The sequence below is a fragment of the Emydura macquarii genome, unplaced genomic scaffold (genome assembly GCF_026122565.2).
Source record: "Emydura macquarii macquarii isolate MOO-44397 ecotype Brisbane River unplaced genomic scaffold, CSIRO-AGI_Emac_v2 contig_2699, whole genome shotgun sequence".
Classification (NCBI taxonomy): Eukaryota; Metazoa; Chordata; order Testudines; family Chelidae; genus Emydura; species Emydura macquarii.
In genome coordinates, this window is record NW_027132836.1 from 1,715,241 (window position 1) to 1,739,070 (window position 23,830).

The 23,830-nt window shown below is 32.9% G+C and overlaps 2 protein-coding genes across 3 annotated transcripts in view; one reads left to right on the plus strand and one right to left on the minus strand.

Moving 5' to 3' along the window:
* Positions 1–12,687, plus strand: ASPA (aspartoacylase). Of its 2 annotated transcripts, XM_067565828.1 has the most exons (7): positions 1–63; positions 2,028–2,291; positions 4,499–4,694; positions 5,965–6,058; positions 6,865–6,972; positions 8,055–8,164; positions 8,750–12,687. In XM_067565828.1, exons 2-7 carry the CDS (start codon positions 2,053–2,055, stop codon positions 8,945–8,947), a joined length of 945 nt encoding a protein of 314 aa, XP_067421929.1. In that variant the 5' UTR covers positions 1–63; positions 2,028–2,052; the 3' UTR covers positions 8,948–12,687. The 2 variants fall into 2 exon arrangements, with proteins under 2 accessions (XP_067421929.1, XP_067421930.1); XM_067565829.1 differs by lacking the exon at positions 6,865–6,972.
* The window catches only part of TRPV3 (transient receptor potential cation channel subfamily V member 3), a 22,338-nt gene continuing 11,008 nt past the window's right edge, over positions 12,501–23,830 (minus strand). Inside the window, 11 exon segments of the mRNA XM_067566028.1 lie at positions 12,501–12,691; positions 13,847–13,917; positions 15,203–15,315; positions 16,547–16,818; positions 17,254–17,320; positions 17,913–18,078; positions 18,974–19,047; positions 19,734–19,835; positions 20,616–20,774; positions 21,612–21,788; positions 23,011–23,291. Of these exon segments, the coding sequence (XP_067422129.1) occupies positions 12,597–12,691; positions 13,847–13,917; positions 15,203–15,315; positions 16,547–16,818; positions 17,254–17,320; positions 17,913–18,078; positions 18,974–19,047; positions 19,734–19,835; positions 20,616–20,774; positions 21,612–21,788; positions 23,011–23,291 (1,577 nt within the window). The 3' untranslated portion in view covers positions 12,501–12,596.

A 23,830-nucleotide genomic window follows, 5' to 3' on the forward strand; every position in this document is an offset into this window, starting at 1 on the left:
ATGCACTGTATCTTTTCTATGAAAGCTCTTCTTAGGAGACAAACTTCTTGCTTGCTAAATGAGGTAAGTGTATAAACAATTGCTGTGTTTCACTCAGCCTCCTGCAGGGAATTATAAACATTATCATACATTCAAAAATAAAAGAGAAACTGTATTCACTAGCACTGTGTATTTGCATTTTACAGTTTACTTTCCAAAGTGCTGCACTGTTTAAATTCTATAAACAAGATTCAAAGTATGAGTCATTTGTTCAGTCACCCTGCAAGTAATAGCTTTGGCACCATGACCAAAAACAATGGGGTCAAAGGATGGTACATAACAGTCTTTTGGTATAAAATATAACTATTCTGGTTTGTTTAATAAATTATTTACTACAGTTATCTTTCTTTAAACTATGTGACAATTTAGCAAAGTGAAGAAATAATACCATTAAGTCAGGTTTTTGAATAAACTGTCTATCCAGATTACTTCACTACAAGACTCAGTAAATCAGTATGCGTAGGCTGGAATTTAAAGTGTACATTTTATTATGTGAGTACACTGCCAGTAGATTTAGTCAAGATGTATGAATCCTGTGTTCAGCTTTCTTTTCTTATATCTATAACATATCAGATCTTGCTTATAAATCCTTTTTCACATAGCAGTGAAATCTTTTCTGGATCATTGCAATATAAAACCTAATAAAAAGAAAAAATTATATTTTATACCTTTGAAATGTAGAGTTTATTTGTGTCTCTGTTGCGTGCAGTGAGTCACTACAGAGTTGTAAATACAATTAGTACAGATTACTGTTGCCTCTTAAAAAAGCTGTTTTTTCCTGCTGAAACCTTTTTATTCTCCAAGTTATAATACAGTATGATAAAAGTCTTTAGGCAAGGATGTGTGTAATGTTCACACATAGGGTGGGTTCAGGCTAGTCTAGGCTAGTAGAAGACCTCATATTAATGGCTTGGCATTGCAAGTATTATGCTGGCCATAAAACATTGCCAGGATGCCATGGAACACATGTGACTGCTGCATAGCCTAATTTTTCTTTGATAAAGTCCTTTGTGAATGGTAGCTGTGGTGTATGTATTGGGATTATGGAAAAAACTGAAATTGGAAAAAGACAAGGTTTTGACCTCAGAAGGTTTTGAGAAGCAAGTGCAACTATTAGATCTGATGTAGTCTACATCCATCTACTTTTTGTATAATTAGAATCATAGAAGTTAGAAATGTAAAACATCAGTTAGATAATCTGCACTGGCACAGAGGTCCATGCTAACAGATCCCATTGAAAGACTGGGGCCGAGAATATTACATTCAACTGTGAATATATTAAATTTTAATTTTAATTAGGCCCCCTGCAGTCATTGTTCGTTAGCTAAGTAGGATAAAACTGTCATATATAAAATTTAAAAATATATATACAAACAATAAACACACTTCTAGAAGATCAGCTGTATTTGGATACCTACACTTCTTCGATAGTTGACAGTAAGGAGTTTTCAAAATTATGTCTTTCACAATACCTAAGATGTGAAATCATAACTTCATATTTTGTTGTGTATTTTTACTCACTTTATATCATTTCTCTATTGCATATTGCACTGGCTATGTGATACAAAACACATACAAAGTGATGCACAAGTATGCCTTATACATCCAATTTGAAATGCTAGCATTCTGTGGATTTTCGATATAGAACGTGAACATTGTACTAAAGTATAAATTAAAAATCATACTGTTTTTCATTAGTATAGTATTTTATTACATGTTGTATAGATTGTATAACATTGCATAACATATACACTGGGTAATTAGGTACATATTACTATCCAAATATGGTAAAAAGAAGGGCGAGTCTTGGGAGGGAGGAGTGTCAGTTTAGCAACACATATTGCAACGAAAACTCTTAAGACTTGCTAGAGAAGTGTTAATACACTTAAGTTAACATCTGATCTAGACAGATAAAAAAATCAAACATTTTCTCTCCTTTCTTAGGAACAAATGTTTTACTTTGCTATTATTTTCTGTTTTTGTTGCAGCAATCATTAAAGCAGCTTTAATAGAATGACTTCCTGTTATGCTGTTCATGAGGCTCCTGTAAGGAGAGTTGCTATCTTTGGAGGGACTCATGGCAATGAATTATCAGGGATATTTTTGGTCAAGCATTGGCAAGAGAATGGAGCCGAGATTCAAAGAACAGGTCTGGAAGTGAGACCATTTATTACCAACCCGAGAGCTGTGAAGAAATGTACCAGATATATTGACTGTGACCTGAACCGAGTTTTTGACTCTGATAATCTTGGGTAAGAATAACTGTGTGCTTGTGTATGTTTAGTTTTCTACCTTAAATGTTATCAGGAGCTTCTTTTATTATTTTATTGGTAAAATTTGTACCTGAACACAACTATTTATTTTGACAGGGCAATCACGTGATAATGTGCACTGACCTTTAACCTAGAAAAACAAAATAGAATGTACTTAGTTGATTCATTTTTTAAATAGTGCTAGTGCAACAAGAGACAAATTGTCACAGGAAGTTAGACTATATTTAAAATCAATATTGGATTTGCTGTATTTGTGTAAAGTTAAAGTACTGCTATTACTCTGAGTGACAGTGTCATTTCTCACATGTCCTGAAATAAACCCCTGGTGCAATTTAACTTTGGGACTTTTAATGCCACTGTACTGGTAGCCACATAGCCAGTTGTTGAAACACAAAGCTATTTAAATATAGACAAATATGATATTGAGTATCTCTGGGAAAGAACACAAATGTTATATAAATGTTATATATATAAATATAAAGGTAAATGTAAATATAAATTTATATATAAATATATATATATATATAAATATATAAATATAAATGTCATATATAGTGTCGAATGAAATATGAAAACAGTTCAGTTTGAAATATGCATAATATGGCAAAATTACACAGACAAAATTGTCAATACATTAAGTGATCACACTGTATTTCTTGATTTAAAGAATCTAAAACAAAGAATTGAAATTATTTAAGAGGTTTATTTTACATTGCTAAACAACATTTTTAAAGGAACTTTGTGTTAGCTCTGTGTTTGAAATGTTAACTGTTGAAGTGGACTTTGGTAGGTGAACTAAGCATTTTTAAGTATGATATATCTGCATGCTCAACAGATAGTTATGCAACACAAAGCCCTGATGGAAAAGGTGGAAAAAAGCAAAGACCATTTATGTCATACATGTTGTATATAAGTATTTGTCTTTACAAAGCATCAATGCTTTTTCATTTGGCATTTTATCTAAAAGAGAATTGTTTTATTGATAGTATCACGTATAAAGTAAATACGACTTGGCAAGAGACAAAGGTCTACACCAACTTTTTAACTGTTTACTCATACATATACTTATACATTTAGAATAACTTCTTTGTCTTCCCGTTTATTATTTCGGTTGCTTTGAATTGGAATGCTTTAATAAATGTACTGTCAGGTTATCTAATTTAAAGTATTTCTTCTGACTTTTACTTTTACTAATATTTATCAGTAAATCCCAACAGATTACTCAAGCATTAATAACTACATTAGAATACTATTATACTTTTTTTTCTGAGGTGGAGACATACTAGTGTTACCAAAGACTTTACAAAAAGAATCCCAGCCTCATTGAAGGCAATGGCAAAGTTCTCACTGATGTCAATAGGGCATGATTTTACCCAGAGTACTTAGCTCTTTCCCTTATCCCAAGAAATTCTCCATTTCAATTACATTAAAGCACAAAGGTAGTCTATAATTTTATATGACATCATATCAGATGCCATTTTATAATTAAATTAATAAAGTACAGTACATTCAACTATAAAATCTGACAACCAAAAGCTAAATTAAAAAGAATGGCTTGGTTTAGTCTTAAAGACATTGAGATGGAATTTACTAAAATCTTGAGGGAAAGAATTCCAGATGGCAGTATTATGATAGAGAATTTGATCACCCATAAGTATATCTGCTTTATGGAACAAGAAGATCTTAAGAATCTGGTCAGAATATGAAAAGTAAGAAGTAGATCAAAAAAGAAACAAGCCATGAAAAGCATTATAGATGAGGTCTAAAGGTCTGAACTAACTCCTGAAATACTTCTATGTTCAATAGATGTTGGATTAGGCCCTAGAAATGACTTTACAAGGTGCATAAACCTTGTGCTGCCTTTCCATACAAAGGGAGAATTTCATCCATTGTGAACTGCAAAGAAGTAAAACTGAAGTAATGTAAAACATCATCTTTGATTAAGAGAGAAATCTTGCAAAATAGTGAAAGAAACAGACACCAGCAAGACATATTGCCTACTAGCAATAATACTTGTTAAGTTCAAGCACAACTTTTTACAGGCCAAACAGTTTGATAGAGAAGCTTTATATGATATATAATTTCTAGTCAGTTATGGAAAAATCAAATGAAAAGGATACACTAATTTTTGTTGGCTGCAAAGCTATAGAATTAGTTAATTAATTTCTTTGTACTAATATTAACAGAATGCAAGTGATGGAAGATATTCCATATGAAGTGAGAAGGGCTCAGGAAATTAATCGTGTATTTGGTCCAAAAGATAGTGATGATGCCTATGATCTTATTTTTGACCTTCACAACACAACTTCTAACATGGGTGGCACTCTTATTCTTGAAAACTCCAGGAATAACTTTACAATCCAGATGTTTCATTATATTAAGGTAAAACTAAGTTTCAATAAACTATGAGAATGAATTTAGATTTCTATTTGAAACATATTACTGTATATCAAGTTTGTGTCTTTATTTAAACACATTTACACTGTTTTGTTTTATTTTGCTAAAAAGCTGGGTAAAAAATATTAAAACTCAATGTAGAATGGGATATTTACTATCACAAAGAATTATTTAATTGGGTCTAATACTGGTTAGTACAAATTTCAACCTTTCATGAACTGTATTCAACCATGATTTCATTGATATAGACAGCACTATTAAATAAATTAACCTATTAATAAGACAAATGTGGGGCCAGTAGCAAAAAATAGCGCTCAGAATAAAATTAATAAAAATTTAAAGATTATTAGATCTGCTTTTAAACTGGTGTATCATAAAGCTGGAAAAAAATGAAGGCTGAATGCAAAATATTGTAAGACCTTAGTTATTTAAAGTGCAGATTTGAAAAATAAATGGATTAAGGCTATGACAAAAGATTCCCTGATATATAGTGGCTGCAATACTAATAAATGTTGAAAATGTTTAATCTTACTGGTATGCTAGCTGATACCCATTTAGGGTGGGATTTGCAAAAGTGTTCCATGCTGGCCTGTTATCTTATTGAAGTTAATGGTAAGCCTCCTATTGACTTCAATGGGAGCAAAGTTAGGTCAATATGGTGCATTTTTTAAAAATGGCCGCCTTAATTCATATACTTCAAGATAAGATATTTCATATACTTTGACATAAGTTATTTAAACTTCATTGTATCTGATCCGTTTATATACTAATCAGATACATGTGGTCAGTTTATGGATGAGGTTATATGAAGATTGGCAGATAGCTAATCAAAATGCAGAAATGATCAGCAGTAATCGAGAAAGGAATGGATAGGAAGGCTTTATGCCAAGAAATATAAAATAACTGGGCTAACTCACTGCATGTGTCTCATAAGAGAATCTAACCCTAGCTAGAAGAAAAATATTTGAAATCTGTCCTAAAGCAGCTTGATTCTGGCTAAATTAATATTGGAACTGTGTTCATTTATATTAGTGTGCAGCAAAGTTCAGTGGAGCATGCCTGACATGAGCTAGGGAAAAACAGACTAACAAATATAGCTTTGTATGTTTTCTAAAGATGTCCTACTTATTTTAGGGCCATGAAATAAAAGCAACATATTGAAGACATTGTGTAAATCACTTCAGCACCAGTAGTCTTTTGTAGCAAATTTTTTAAATATTTGCATAACAAAGACTTTTTTGACAAATCTTCACAGAATGCTTTGGCCCCAGACTGCTGTCCTGTTTTCCTGATTGAACATCCTAACTTGCAATATGCAACAACTCGATCTATAGCAAAACACCCTGTTGGTAAATATGAATGTTGAGACCACTTTCCAATTCTCAGAAATTATTAAAATAGAGGCCTGTCTCCAGACATTTTTGTTTCTAAGTTGTTTCTTTAAGATAAACAAATTGCTATGATCAGCTTCATCTATCTGCTTTGTAATCATATGGGCTTGATTTGGTAAATACATTATCCATTTGGCTTCCTAAAGTGCCCCCTCAATCAACCCACTTTATGTAAGAACAATATTTTATTGGATAGATTTTTAATATTTTAGGATACAAGAAGAGAATTCTGTTGTTTGATTATCAGCAGTACTGATGTTGGCCTCAGAAGAGTTGTATTTATTTCTCATAAATAAAGCTAGGATGCAATGTTGGTTGCCAGAAAAGGGATGGTGGGATAAAGGAAAGGAGAAATGGTGTCTGAACTAAAATGGCTAACCTATTCATTTATACTGCAATAGATGGTATAACATTAGAGAAATTTGCATTATTTTGTCTCCAATGTTAATTAAACAAGTAATTTTCTGAAAGAGAAGTAAAGAAGAGGTGGGGAAAAGAGTAAGATGGATGTATATAAGTTCTGATCCTCACTTTAGCCCAGTATCACAGTTCCAAATAAAGTATGCCAGGGAGATTTCTTTAAATCAGTTGATGTAATGCTGGCTGGTTGCCTTACATAAGTAGTCACACAAACTCACTCAGACTTTAAAGTTCATTCTAAAACAGTAAGCACAGCCACACACACACAGGCATGTGTATTTTTAGTATGCATTCTAACTGTGACATACAGTAGGTCTATCAATATCTCCTTTATTTGTACACAGGTGTGGAAGTTGGGCCTCAGCCCCAAGGAGTTCTTAGAGCTGATATTTTGGACAAAATGAGGAAGATTATTAAACATGGCCTTGATTTTGTGCACATTTTTAATGAAGGTATGGTAGTAAATCATGCTAGCATGAGCACGCCCGTACTCTACTAGTAACTCATTGCAAAAGAGTAGATTTTTTAAAAATAACTTAAGATACAGCATTCTTCAATGAAACAAATGGAACTCATATTTTGCATTATTATTAGAGCAGTAATAGTAAGTTAATTCATATGGTCTTTAATAAATTATTTACAATTTATTTTACTCATATTGAATTGCAGCATGATAAATAATTATAGAAGAATGTTGGAACAGTGAATTGCATTTAAGCCTTAAGAACTTCTGTTAGTGACTTTTACCCTTTTTTACCAAATTTTGAGAATCTAGAACTATTGTGAAGCTTGATCCTACAAGATATGTCATAGATTTAAAGTTTTAGTTCACAATTGCGTTCACAACTTATTGTATAATAGGTGTACACCGAGAGTGCTATATAAATAAGAAACATTTATAATAAGAAGTGTATTCATTTCCATTTCTTAAGTATACCTTTGCCACAAATTATTTTATGTGATTCAATAAACTTTTGTTATGCCCCTGTACGAAGTCAAATACACAATTAAAATATAAAATTAAAATATCATTGTATTGGAAAATGTTTTGCTTGACTGTTGCTTGTCAGTTTATTCTTGAAGCAGCGACATAAGCATGCATCAGGGCCACGTAAGAATTCTCCATTATCGTGTCAGAAAACAAAAATTGCATGCATTCCCATCAATATAGTTCCCTAACTCTTACGTAATGCTGTCATATGGAGAGATTTGATTAATTCCTTCATCTATAAAATGTACTGCATATAGTGTATGCAGTGATTGAAAGCCCTGATTTCAGCACTACTGTTCAAATTTAGATCTGGACTTTTTGCATCACTAAGCAACTGGGTCGTGTTTCAGCAACCTGACCTTCATGGGATAGGAAATCTGGAGCTAGACATATTCATGTTACTTGAGTTAATTACTAACTGATAATCTACGAACAGATACAAATTAATGACTTCAGCCATTCTAAATAAAATAGTAAATTAGGTGTTCTTTTTAACTGGGAATTTGCTGACATGACATTTAAAAATATATTAATCGTTTCTAGGAAAGGAATTTCCACCATGTACAATTGAAGTTTACAAAATAATGGAGAAAGTAGATTATCCCAGGAATAAAAACGATGAAATTACTGCTGTTATTCACCCTAGCCTGCAGGTAAAATCTATCATTCTTCTTAATTTGCAACATTTTTATAGGCATTCCATTTCATGTTGTTTGGTTTATGGTATAGTTATATGGTATAACATCAAATAAATGATTTAAAATTATTGTGTCAAACCCACTACGGAGAGATTGAATGTTTTAGGACCATTCAAATAAGTTTTATAACTAATGGTTTACAGTATTTCAGTAATTGATTTGGGAAGTTCTAAACTCAGTTTTGAACAAAAACTCAAGGAAAAGAAGATACGATATACTCTAATTCTCAACAGGTACTTCTGATTTTGGAAGCCAAACCTTTGAGAAACTTGGGCCTCACTTTCAGAGATGCTGAGCACTCACAGTTTCCATTTATTTTGACTGGAATAGTGAGTGCTCAGCCCTTCTGAAATCAGGCCCAAGATGCCTAAAGTCAGGCACCCCAAATCAGTGGTGCTTTGAAAATTTTGGCCATAAACTGTACAAAGTAGTATGAACACGCATCATAAACTTGAAAATCTTATATGAAAGTTATCAAAATATATGCAAGTAAAATATAATCTATTTTCTAATATAATCTATCATCTAATTTCCTATAAGGATCAAGACTGGCAGCCACTAAACAATGGGGATCCTATATTTTTAACTATTGATGGAGAGACCATTACTTATGAAGGGGATTCTACAGTATACCCAACATTTGTGAATGAGGCTGCATATTATGAAAAGAAACAAGCTTTTGTAAAAACAGTCAAAGTAAAACTTACTGCAAAAGGTATCAGATCTTCTTTGTCTTAGAACTAGAACATTTGTAAAAGATTATGTAGCATTTTTTAGATATAGGATCAAATTCATTGCTGATTTCTACTTCATGTAACACTAGTGAAGTCAGCGGGATTTATGGAGCATAAATCAATTAACAATTTAACTTTTAATTTTAAATTGTGTATTAATTAATTTTGCTAAGCACTTTGAAAATGAGGAGCACTTTTGTAATGCTAAGTATTATTACTTTTAGCTATGTTCAATAGTTTATTGCAGATACTAATAATAAATATTACTAATTTATATAGTCAATTATTTAATGCATACTGCAAAATTGTGTCTATATAATATACCAAATTATTGATCAGTATGTTACGAACTTTTATCTAAAGATTTTCTCACAATCAAATGTTAAATCTTTCCCAAATGTTATTCATAATTATGTAATCTGAGTCTATATTACTGAAATATACACACTGTGTTAGGAAATTTTTTCAATTTGAGTAAGAAAGTTATTCTGAATAAAATAAAATGGAAACCAGGTATACTTAAAGTATTATCTAATTAATGGTCAAGATAAATAAATCCAAAACTGATTTTGTTGAGTTAGTCTATATGTTTAAATTAAATGAGTTCTGTGTCCAGGAATTTTTTGGTATAATATTATACTTCATGGCCAACATTTGTGGAAAGTGTAAGAATTTTGAGGAAAATTTGATAATTTCTGCAGCAATGAAATTATAAAGTTTTCTGTAATTGCAATTTTTTTCAGTTGCATCTACATATTACTTGTAGAAATTCAAAATAAAATGTTTGGCATAGTGTATGATCTGGCAATTCTTGCACCCCAGAACTCCTATTATTTCAAAAGGAGTTTTATATATACACGAAGAATGCAAGATCAGGTTCATGTGTTATAGAATTGCCACATTCAATCTAGATACAAAATAAAACCTCACAAATGTACTAGAAACCATATACTAGAAATTAACTTCACTGGAGCCACTTGAAAAATTTGGATCATGTTTAGAGAGAGTTTTTCATTCCACTGCCAAAACTATTCCCAAACTCATTGAAATTAGTTTTTTGACGAAGGATGATTCATAAATTCTATCTCGGATACATGAGAAAGAAAATTAAAAGGACTCCATGTGTTCACCAGGATGCTGAAACTGTAATTTAGTGATTCTGTGTTTGTAGGAACCAAGCCTAATATCACAGACACAGAAAGAATAAGGGAAGTGAATTAACTCTGCAAATATTTGTTTTGTCATATTGGCATAAGTCAGGGCAGAGAAAGCATTAAAAACCATGTGCATTATTTTTTATAGTTGCAGTGATTGGCTGTATCACTAAAAAAAAAAAGCCCTGCGTAGTAACATGTTGAAGGTTGCATTAATTACAATGAAAAAGCAAAGAGTTCTGATATTAGCAACCTTCCCTCAAAAACCAACATAGGCAAAAAATTAATTATAACAATAAGATGCACATGCCATTGCATAGGAAAATCTGCAGAAGGAATAGCAACTTGATGTTCAGTATTCTCATATTTAAATTTTCCATCGATTTTTATGTTCATCTAGGCTTGATAACTTGCTAACCAAAAATATTTTCCTAAATCTTTACAACTCCAATCACTGTTTGAATTGAAAAAAATTATTATAACTGGGTGTTTTCACCTCCTCTTCCACATCTTACTGATGCTGAATTAAAAAAGGAAGGGGAATATTGAAAAAAAAGTGAGAATTAGTGAGTTTGACGGATGCATATATTATCATTTTTTTCTATTCTAAGTGCTGGCTATAATACAGTACATAAAATGATTGATTATTTAGAATGTTTTATTTTAAATTATATTGTATTTCTCACTAGATTTTATCCCACATTAATTAACACTAACTTGTGTGTTAAGGCCATTATACAATACTTAGATGCATCTGCAGCTACAACTCAGTTCATTATTTAGATATCCAAAAAAATTATTTAATGGACCAGCAAACTGTTGCACCTTCCTTTTCCTTTGCAAAGTGATGTATTCCTTCTCATCACTCCAACCAATATCTTTTATCCTTGTGTTGTGTTTCAATTGCAATGTCAATGCAATAATAAATACAGGAGAAAAATACACGTTTATTAAATTATTTGCTTTATTTCTTTAATTTTAAATAAATATTATATAAAAAGTACAGAATTTGGCCTTCTCTACCTATTATTCATTAAGGTCATGGTCCTTGCAATCTTACCACACAGAAACGATGTGGTGCTGCATGGTCTAGCTAGGCTCTTTGGCCACAATGGCATAAGTGTATCACTGGAAAACTACTAGAAGCAATCACACACGATAACCAGAGTAAGGTTCTGTGCATGTACTATGCCTTCTTAGTTATGTATATGAAGAGGAGCATTCTTCCAGGTAGCTGACAGGCATCGGTGAATTAACCAAAAGGCAACATGTGGCCTTACTGCAATATTCTTGGATGACAATTTCCAAACAAAGCTTATTAGTGCTGAAGAAATAGTCCCATAAAATGCTGCTCTTACTCACACATGCTATTGGTGACCAAACAGGATTCAGACATCACATTAATATCACCTATGAATCTCCTCCAATAAAAGTAAGCTTTGTTTTCTAAGATTTCAACTCTGTTGAGTCTGTTTCAGTTCTGCTTGATATCTCAACTGGGTCTGTGCATAGTAGAGGACAGAGGATACAAGATCTATAGAAAATCAATTAGTGAAAACCACATTTACTATCCCAAGTAGCTGTGCCCCCTGTTCCCTGCTGTGTAGTTTCTTCGTGTCCTTTTGCCCTGCGACAGTACTCTTGTAGATCAACTGGCTCGCTGTGAAGATAACTTATCCAATTGTGAGGACCCAATTAATCTCTTACTACCACACAAACACAGAATAAGATTTGGCTGTATCTTTTCTGAAGTCTCCTCAAAATAGAATTTAACAATTCAAATATTAAATCAGAATCCATGAAGATTAAGGCACATTCTACAGGAATATATTAATGAATATTGAACATACATATAAAAATATCTTTTTATATTTACACATGTAAATAAAATAGAAAACCAAACATAATTCAAAGTTATACGTCTTGATGACTGGTCAAATAAAAAGTGCTACAGAAAGTGCAATATACAGTACTTTGAATACAGAAAATGAAAATGCCAACTATATCCAGAACTTTCCAAATTACATACTTCATATATTGTGGTTCTACTTCAAAGCTGAAATGTCTTTTTTCATATTTTCAAAATTTAACTATTCTCAGTACACAAAATGATTTCTCATGGATTAGAGATATCAGTACAGAAGATACAGTACTGGACATCCAAAAGATCTGAATAATTTCTCCAAAAGGAAAATATGCTTTATCTTACATTTGTTTGATTTGTTTAACCAACAGAAAGTCAAGAACTCAGTTTAAACACCATCACAGAAACTTTGACACTAAGGGTTTTGTTGAGTAGGCTCAAAACACAGCCAAATGTAATAGTCCCTTTTCCTTTGGCTTCTGTCTCTTGACATATGGGTTGAAGTCATTGGATCACCAGTCAATGAAAATTTATGGCTTCTTGCAGCTGTCTCCAGTATATAAACATAGGATTTCAGTATCCACTGTTCATTCTCTTAACCTTCTTAAAACAAACAAATATCAAGTATTGTATAACTAAACAGTGGTTTCTTGCAAACAATCCATTTCATCAAATGTATTCAGGGTGTTTCTGCTGTTACTTCTTGACGTATCTTGAATTCTGTTGTAACCTACAAAATAAAATAAAATAATCACATTTGAAAAAACTTTCTATAGTATTATTTGCAATAATCTAATTTTGCATGTATTCTTTTTACTTTTTAAAATGGAATATTTTATTTGTTAAAAACACGTGTATTTATTTAATCAGTAAATTGTAAATTAGAAGCATAACTTGTGTGGAACTGTTTTATCCCTGTCCCTTTGGCTGTTATTGAGATTTTTTTCCCCCACCAAGTTATTATATACATTTTCTAACCTTCATGTACCCATATAGTGAAGTCTGGGGCCTACTCGTAATCTCCCCAAAATTTCCCCTAGCCAATAGTACTGCATTTAGGAATTTCCATATTGGAACAAACCACTGGTCCACCTAATCTGGTATACTTAATTTGCTGTTGGTCTTTACCTGTTGCAAAATGTTCTAACCTCCTATGAAAATGTATTTAAAGTGGCTGTAGTGTATATAGTGGACTTTTTAAAATAGCTTTTTTTTTTCTTTGAAGCATACACGTGAGTTGTCCTGTTTATAAAATCTTTGCAAGAGGCCTAGAGGCAGATTTTTAAAAGGTATTTTAGGCTTCTAAATTAATTTCAATGGGAGTTAGGCACCTAACTTGCTTAGGGTTTTTTTTCTAAATTCTACTAGATACCTATCTACCTTTTTAGGCACCTAAATACCTTTGAAAATCTGACCCCTAGATATTTATTACCTTAATCCTGCAATTTGGGCACAGGAAAATCCCTGAAGTCACATGGAGCCTACACAAAACAAACTGTAGGATCAGTGTTTAAGTTTGCATTTATGAAGCTGAACTGGGAGCATATTAAGTTTCATACTTATTAGCTTTTAAGCCAACTTAAATTTGAAAGGCAGGCAGGCATCCCATAAATCTGTAAGGAGCAGGGAACCAGGCTTGGTGGAACTTTTCATTCTCCTTTGAAATTCATCTGCCCAAAATATTGATGTGAATACATCTTGTTTACTAAATTTACGTTTATTTATATGGTATATATTTATCATCTCAGCAGTGTTAGAATTTAGATTATAGCAACATTCAAATTTAAAGATGTAAAAAATATATTTAAACCCTAAGAAGAACAAAAATAAAGCTTTTATACACTAATATAATAATCTAAATAAGATATTTCTAAGCTAACAGTACCTGTTGGCCCTGGATCTTCATTAATAAATGAAACATGTGTTTTCCATTCGGTCCATTTCACTTCATTAATCCTGTTTATATTACATATAAATTGCATTATTAGCATGCATTATCTCCAGTTTCATAGCTACACTTCATCTTTTGTTTCTTAATTATTTCTTGGAATTGTCATAGCTAAATACAATACATAATGCTGCAAAATACATACATACTTTCCATACTGGTAAAACACGTATAGATGGTGTACTAACAATATTGCTCATTGAGCTCCTTTATATTTTCATTCATTGGAAGCACACATTTGGAACCCACGTTTCAGATGTGACTATTTGTAATAAAATAGAATCATAGAAGTGTAGGACTAGAAGAAACCTCAAAAGGTCTTCCAGTCCAGTCCCCTGCACTCAAGGCAGGACTAAGGATTATCACCACCAGTGGTTCTCAACCTTTCCACACTACTGTCCCCCTTTCAGCAGTCTGATTTGTCTCGCATACCCCAAGTTCCACCTCACTTAAAAACTACTTGCTTACAAAATCAGACAAAAATACAAAAGTATCACAGCACACTATTATTGAAAAATGGCTTATTTTCTCATTTTTACCATATAATTATAAAATAAATTGATTGGAATATAAATATTTTACTTACATTTCAGTGTATAGTATATAGAGCAGTATGAACAAGTGTTTGTCTGTATGAAATTTTAGTTTATATTGACTTTGCTAGTGCTTTTTATGTAGCCTGTTGTAAAACTAGGTAAATATCTAGATGAGCTGATGTACCCCCTGGAAGACATCTGCATACCGCCAGGATATGCATTCCCCTGGTGGAGAACCACTGATCTAGACCATCCCTAACACGTGGTGGTCTAACCTTCTCTTAATCTCCAATGATGGAGATTCCACAAACTCCCTAGACGATTTAATTCAGTGCTTAACTATTTTAGTAATATTTTGCAGTATGTTAATAATGTTAAAGAGCAATTCATTGTAAATACAATTAGTTTTAAATTAAGATTTATAAGAGATTACAATAAATTAACATGCACTGCAAATAGAGATTTAGTGATCATGTATTAAAATCAAGTATGAATATGAAGAAATTCCCCTTTTTGCCTACAAAAAGATGAATAATTTATTTATAAAACTATATATTCCTGTCTCTTACTAGCAACTGTTCACTGCAGTATATCCCAAACTGGATTTGATTCTGCTTACAAAAATCAAAAATAAAGAAGCAGAAAAATGATTTTACAGATTTAAATTAAAAGGATTTTATAGTGTGTGTTATGAACAGACAACCCTGAAGGTGCATTCACAACAGACTCAACAAACAGATCTTTAGTACAATATTACCTTAAACATACTCTAGTGTCATTTTCAGCCACTTTACACAGTTCTCCCAACTGGAATTTTTTCTTCAGATATTTTGGTAAAATTTTTTCAAATTCCAAAATGGTCCTGGCTCGCTGGTAATAATAAATAGTAACAGCATTTCAGTGTTTTGAACCACATTCAAAATTAATCTTTTCTGCTTTGTATTACAGATTTCATGGCATTTTAAAATTATTTTAATTTTTGGAGTATGTTCCCTTATTACATATTGTGCATCCACCAACAAATTTTATTCTGAACATTCACACCAACAATAGTAAATATTATTTAATACTGAATACAAATGGAGTTCATGTACCATTAATAGGTACAAGCAGGAAGTCTAGACTTTCCCCCAGGGAGCTGCATTCAGATGGGAGTCAGGAACCCTTGTCTGGAACCCCAGTTGGAATTTAAAATCCTCATGCAACACTCTGGCACAGCAGGGTCTCCCTATCAGAGAATGATGTGGGTAGCATACAGACAGTCTACATAGGGCACTGAAGAACCTGTACACCTCCAACCTGTGGTGCAAATTCTGAAACGTTAGGCTGGTACTATCTCCCTTTCCAGTAGTAGGAGGACCAGAGAAAGAGAAGAAACAATTTACCACCAGACACTTTCTCCCTCCCAACAGTGGGATTGGGGGAGCAATTTACTACTAGACCCTTTGTCCCTCCCAACAGTGGGATTGGGGGAGAAACATCTCAAGGCCTGTCTTCCTCCCTTTCAGTAACTTGGGACTCTGCAAATTATATGGGTGGCTCTGAGTTAGAATTTAAGCTAATGCAGTATACATGGAATCAAAGGAAATCTATATATTCTGTAAGTCCTAAAAAGAGGTGAGAGGAGACATTATATAATAGTTATCTGGACAAAGCCTGAAACGGCTGGCACATCAAGAGTGAAAATCATGAGTTGCATGGCAGTGAATGGCATTAAAATCTGATCTATTACATTTTTGTTTATAGTTGCTTATGCCAAAATGACAAGACCAAATACTTCACACAGTTACACTACTATAAATGTTGAGTACTTCAATGGTTTTTGTCCAACTTGTCCATATAGCATCTATCACTGTGGTTTCTAAGTGATGTGACTTCAGTGGAGCTACTCCAAGCTTAGAGAAGAATTTGGCTTACTGCCTCTATAATTTGTAATTAAGAATGAGACTGTGTGGCTGTTGAGGTTGTTGTCAAATTAAACCTTATATATAATCATCATGATTTGATATTTTCTCATTTCAGACTGAAACTTTGTAAAATTGATAGGGTCTTAACCAAGCCAAAGAATATTAAGGTCTAGGGTTTAATACTGCAAACAAACCTGGAGTTTCCAAATGTGTTCACTCTCTTTAGAAATATTTTCCACTGTTTCTCCCATTAATGCAATCAGCATGTTCAGAAGGAGAACAAAAGTCAACATTACGTAAGTTATGAGAAGAAGAAGAAAGAGCACAGGATATTTTGAATTCTGTTGGATCTCCAGATCTCCCAGTCCTATGGTGAGTTTAAAAAGCTCCATCAGAACGGCGCTCAAATTGCTGTAGGAATGACAGTTACTGTCATTGGAACACCTTTCAATCAATGCAGCAAGAGCTAAGTAAGAAGCAAATGAAAAATCCATTTTAGTTATAATATTTTACATTTATATAGCATCTTTTATCCCAAAGCATAATAAAGTGCAATATAAACTACAAAGAGACACAAATGCAATAACTGTCCAGCAACACACAGCAACAGAAGATGACAGTTTTGCAAAGGAAGTTAAGAATACCATATCAAGTTTAAACTTATGGGCAGTTTAGCTAGATGGTATGCAATTAGATAAATTGGTATTTAGCCAAAACAATAGATTTAAACATTCTTACAAAAATCGCTATGGGTTTTTTAATATCCACAACTAGCACCTGACATCACCTTGGAAGAAGTAATGTTCTGACCATGATAATGTTCTTATTCATAATAGTGCAAAAAACTTTTACTCATACAAAATATCAGTGCTTTTTACCAATAATAATAAATTATACTTACCTACGCCAAATCCCAGCAAAAACACGATGTATACAACTAAAAATTTTATCACATCATGTAAGATCACCTAAAAGTTAAAATATTTATGATGAATACAATTTCAGAAAGCTCTTTTTACAGTTACATATTTTCCAGTGATGAAGATGAGCCATAGTCTATACCAGAGTTGTTAAATCTACTTACATTTAGAAAAGTGATCACATTAGCATAGCATTGCATAGCGTTAGCATTGTAATGGGACATTTAAAAAAGTTAGCTGGCCTGATTCTCCATGATTTGACCCATCTTATGCATTAATGTGTATTAAACACATTAATAAAGGCTTGAATGTAACTCTAAGAAAAGAGTATGTATTATACTGTTTGATTCAATTAAATATCAAAACTCCATTAGCTGAAAAATGCCATCTGATTTATAAATTTAAAAATAGATGTTGCGTAATTTGAACAAATTATCTAGTTATCACTATTATTTTTTAAAATAATATACTACATTCTATTGAAATAAATCACACCTTAAAAAAGAAGAAACTGGAAATTTCAGTGCGGATTACTTATAATACAATATAAGCAACATCTAAATTGCAGAATGTACATGACTGAGATAATTTAACTAGAGTAAACAGATAATATAACAAGAGTTAAAAATGATATACATGCCTTTTGGATCATGACACTGTAAATTCCCATGGATTGGAAACCCCTGGTAAAATACAACATATTTGCCCATCCTAGTGCCATCGCCAAGACAAGACATACCAGGTGTTCTTTGTAGGAAAACAAGTACAAGACGACAGAGAAGATCACAAGCACTGCTTGTATAAAACTGTTGAAAAAAACCACAAATATTGTAAATACTCTTTTACACAGCAAAAAAATGTACAAAATATAATGGAAAACATAATTCAGAGCTTTCCTTATTTCTTCACGTTTCACTTCCAGTTTCACTTTCCAGCCTCTGTCCAAACTGTGCTTGTTGTGGCTGAGGAAAGCTATAAAAGTAGCTATATGTCATCTTTCATTTTCCTCAGTCCCGAGGCCAGCCTGGGGCTAAGCTAGCCTTAGTGTAATTTAGAGCAACTTTAGGACTGTTCTAAATTATGCTTCATGTAGTATCCCCCAACAGGTCATTCCAGAGTCAGGGATTACAAAAACACAGCATCATTTTGACTACACCCTCTTTCCCCAGTCATATCTCCTATGCCAGGAACAGGAGGGGGTAGTGTAGGGCCAGCTTTGCTGGCTTTAAACCACTTGGGGATTCCTGTAAATTGAGGGAATTCCAATCAGCTGGTTAAGCCATGTTTTTGTTGACAGAGCAACATATAGAAGATGGAATGGGTAATCAAGATCTGGCTAACTGATTTGTTTCTTTATAAACAACATAAAATTCTCTATCTTGCAGTATTTACAAAGACAAAACTTGTGAAGAAATTAAAGATCACTACATATATGTTGAAGAAATAATTCTGGAAACAATAGATTGTATGTACCAATCCACAGTATTGTTACCGGTCAGTGAAACTATTACTGGGTAATGCCAGAGATACCTGGTGTCTTACAGTAAAACTACTTATAAAATTATGTTCTTGCCTCAAAGCGGACAGACTAAAGAAACGTGAATAACTGTTAAAATAATTCATTTTCTGTGGACCAAGGAAATGTAACTGACCGAGTGCATGTTATTTCAGAAACAACAATTATTTATGTGCCAAACTTACAATGCAAAGTGGAACCATGCGTCTGACAGAATTGATTGAAGATCTGAGGGTCTTAGCAGTAAGATGGCTACACTCTTTGTAGACAGATAGATATATATATATAAACAGATTAAAAATAATAAAAATTAAATTCAAAACCAATCAACCTACTAAAAACAGCTACAGTATCTAGAATTTCATTTTTACTACGTTGTTTGTGCCTCAAAAATGCTTTTCCAGTTTTTTTAAACATGTCTGCATTTTCTGTTGTACTTAAACTATTTTAACAGTTAACTTTTAAACAGACGTTACTAATAAATAACTTTAAATGTCTTACTGGAAAGTAAGTCAGATGTACTTGTCCTTTCTGGTATAGATCCTTATTCAATAATGTACTTAATACAGTACTTTAAGTACATGAATAATCCTATTTACCTTATGACCTTAAAGTGCGTTGCTTAAGTATGTTGCTGAATGAGAGTAAGAATTTAGTATGATCACCATATTTCAAAATCCATTTTGTCCCCAGTCTTTCAAACAGAAAGCCCTCATACCAATTTCAAATAGTATCTTACAGTTATATTATTATATATTTAGGACTATCAAGAATAATTAATACCTTTATGTACAATTAGTCATTAGCCTAGTAATTGCACAATATGAGACATTATAAAATTTATAAGTTATAAAGGGATTATCAAGGTTATCACAGAGTGTTTACAAATTCACAAAAGATCTTTATGCATACAATTATTTTATATTAATACTGAAAGCGTCTCACCTCTTTTATGGCTAAAAATATTGCAGCTATCATAATAAGCAATTGTGCCAGCAATTGCAGCCATCCCCAGTGATATGTCAAAGCTAATGGGTAGGGCGGAGTCTACAAAAGAGAGACAGACATGAACAGTAGGAGTTTAAAGCTAGTTATTTGAAGGCACAATAAAAGTGAAAGGTCCCAGACAAAGGACCCAGTCCTTATAGCCCTATGTGTGCAGAAATTCCATTAAATTCAGTTAAGTTATCTGCATGGAGGACTTGCAGGATCAGATTCAAAATAAAGTAAGGTTATTTAAAATATATGAAAAAACGAGAGTCCCGTAGCACCTTAAAGACTAACACATTTCTGCGGGCATAAGCTTTTGTGGGCTGCAACACACTTCGTCAGATGTGCATCTCTCAGGTGTGCAGATGCACATCTGACGAAGTGTGTTGCAGCTCACAAAATCTTATGCCCACAGAAATTTGTTAATCTTTAAGGTGCTACAGGACTCTCGTTGTTTTTGCTGTATACAGACTAACACGGCTACCCCTCTGGAACTTAAAAAATACGCTTATTCTTTCCCAGTTATTAAAAAATATAACTTTTAAAACCACAACCAGGTCCACACACTGTTATGCATAAACAGTATTCTGTTTGTTGCATAATTCAAATAAATTTCTCTTCTCTCCTTATTGTTCTTCTCCCCCTTCAAGTGATAATCCCATGGAGGGAAACTCTGGCCCCATTGAAGTCAATGGTAAAATTCCCATTCACTTCAATGGGGCAAGGATTTCATCCTAGAATCTCCATTTCTATGTTTGATTCACCAAACATGTTAAATCTGATTTAGGGAATGTAGCTGCATATTGAAAACACGAGATTTTTAGTTGCTGCACATACCTCATCTCTAAGGGGTCTGTAGTAGGAAACCAACGTTAACATTATGTTGTATAAGAAATAAAAGCAACATGACATAAAGAACATGTGCCTTGCAAACTTTTTCCATTTCATTCTCAGTAGTGAATGCAGGGGCTCTAAAGCCAACATTTCATGGCGGTTCTGTAGAAAAAAAAACAAAGAGAAAGCCAAATTTGTGATTTCTGAGAAAATTGGAGCTAGGAAAAAACAAAAAATATCAACTATATATTTTAAACATTTTATTTCAGGGTCTCTTCTTGACAGCCTAGAAATACCCATTTGTTCAAAGAGCCATGGGACAACTCCTCAGTTTTACATAGTTCTATTGACTTCAATGGAGCTACACAAGTTCACACCATGAAGATCTGCCTGAGGTGAATATCTGCCAAATTAATTTGATCTTGTTCTATTCAAAATGTGATTGTGTTAAAATCAAAGCATTAGCTTCTGTACCAGTCTCCTAACAAATGAATGTTTATTTTTCAGGAATTGTCACGTCAATAATTTGACTTATAGCAACATACCAAATTCTGCTTTTATATAGTGAAAATTCCTTGATAATGCACTGCTTCTATGCATAAAACATCTATGTGCATAGTAAATTTATAGTTTAGTGCTTATTGTAGTATCCTTGCCTCCTAATAATATTTTCTTTTAAATAAAGAATGTATAGGATATCCATTAGTTGTCTTAAAGACAAAATTAGGTATACTGAGCCATTAGTTTAAGTCTAAGACCATTTTAGATGTCCCAAGAAGAAAACGTAATTAGAGTACAACAAACTAATGCCCCAATCCTTCACTGGGATCTGGACCCAGGTGCAGTCCTACTTGGACTCTGCATAAGCACAAGGGTTCATGCTAGCAGGTCCTGCTGCAAGACTGAGACCTAAAAGTTGCATTTCTGCTAGTTTTTCAAGTTCTCCAGAAATGAAAGCATTGCTAGAAGATATATTGATTTTAATGACAGGCAACTTACACCAATGTTTATGTTATAAACAATAATCTCCAGTAATGAGTTGTCTGCAGTCGTGTCTATTTCTGTAAGGTCATAAAGTGAAGATTGAACAGGACCATAAGCCCAATCTGTGAATTTTCTGGAAAGGCTTCTGTGTGGCTTGTCTTTTATTTCTCTACTGAGAATGTATTTCAGAATCTAAAATATTAACAAAATCACATGTAAGATTGTGTGCACACTTGCCAAAAATGTGCTCTTTTACTGACACATTTGCCAAAATGGCACAATTAAATGTATTTTGTAATTCAATTAATCTTTCAGTAATTGAGAGGAGTCATTACAGATGACCTGTCATTGGGAAATAAATACAGTTTTCTTTAATTGCCATACATTTTCTATTAGATCTGCACTTTTTTCCAATGAAAGCATTCCACTGCATACTTTTGTTTAACTTTTCTTTAACTGGTGACTTTCTAATTTACCCATTGTTAATCATTTACCAGTTATTCCAAGCTGTTGCTTTCACAGGTCCAAATTCTACTCTTTAAACTGTCATAGATCAGACTAATTCCATTTATTTCCCTAGAGTTACACCTGTGTAAAGAACATCACGTAGTCCAGAAATATTAATCTGTGCTGTCAACAGCCCTTGATAGTATTAAAACCAAAAGAATTTTTAAAAAAAATCACTGTTCACCATTTATGCTGTTACTTGTTTAGTTTTTGTATTTCAGCTCAGATCATGCAAAGAGACTGATTAGTTTCAGTTTTTGATTATCATGTGGTAGTGCAGAACTCCAGTGCTTGATTTGCAAATATGGCAGGGAAAAATCAAAATTCAAACAAAACTGATTTTTATTTTAAATATTATTTAAGTTTTTCTATTAATACAAGTATTATGGCATTATAAGGTTTGCTACACTTCTGACTTTCACACTCTTTCTGGAAGTGTACCCTTTTTAGTGATAGTCCCTGAATCTCCATTCCACTTTGCTCAAGGGGGAACCCCACAATTCCACTACTCTGAGATTGGATCCATGGCTTCAACATCTGTTTCTCACCTTAGCTGCTTCAGCAGGTCCAAATGAACATGGACCCCTGTGGGATAATTATCCTCTTTGGAAGATATGCAACCAGCAAGGGTTTGTAAGATTGAGTTTAATAGCATTTGTATTTTGTAGTAATGGAGCATTGAGGAAAACCTGTGAGAATTTGAGTGGCTGAAGCAAAAACATGGCAGAAATAATGGAGCAGTGGTGGACAGTAAATCTTACCCAACCAATTACTACTAATTTGCAATACAAGATAGCCACCATGGTGGACTGCAAATTAGTGCACCAATTGTTTAAGTACATGTGGGCAATCTAGATTCTGTCTCTCTATTTCATTTCTTTTGTCAGATAGTAGGATAGAGACTTACCTCTAATTTTCCAGTTTTTGCAGCTAGTTGCAGTGGCGTTAAACCATCTTTATTTTTCATTGTCTCTAAAGTTCTGCTTTTACTTTTCAATAGAATCATGTCATACATTCTGATTACAAAGTCATTTTGTGTTTTAAAATCCTCTGCTACAGTGACTAATGCATGCAGTATATTGTTTCCTCGGGAATCTTGTGAAGTAATATCAGTCCTCCTATTGTCCATCAGCAGTTGAACTATATCTGGTTGATTAGTGCATGCAGCTAATGCCAGTGGAGTTTCACCTAAGAAAATACAATGCACAATAGCTATTGATTTTCAAATATTATGAGTATCAGAAAGGTATTAGAATGATTATTTTGATATTTCATGAGATTAAAACATATTTACAAATGAATGATATGATTACATTACATTACATTTTACAAAGAAACAATTTACAAGAAATTGTTATGTGAGGAAAAGCTACAGTTGCGCAATAATACACTTTTATATACATTTCAGTCTTTATAAACAATTGCCTTTCAACTATTTCTGAAAGTTTGTAATTTACTGTATTGTGGAAAATTGCATTCTATTTACTATGTTGCAATTTCTAGTACAATTGCTACTGCATATTGCATTTCCCAATATTTGATACGCAATTACACTAAATGCCCAAATTAAACAAGATAAATATACACACACTTTCATGTCTTTATGTCACTTGTATAGATTTATGGAGAAGAATATTTAGCCTGCACTTTGTTTACTCACTAGCTGTACTTTCTGTAAATAATTTATCAAATTCTCTCTTCTCTCATGCAAATATTCATTCTGGAAA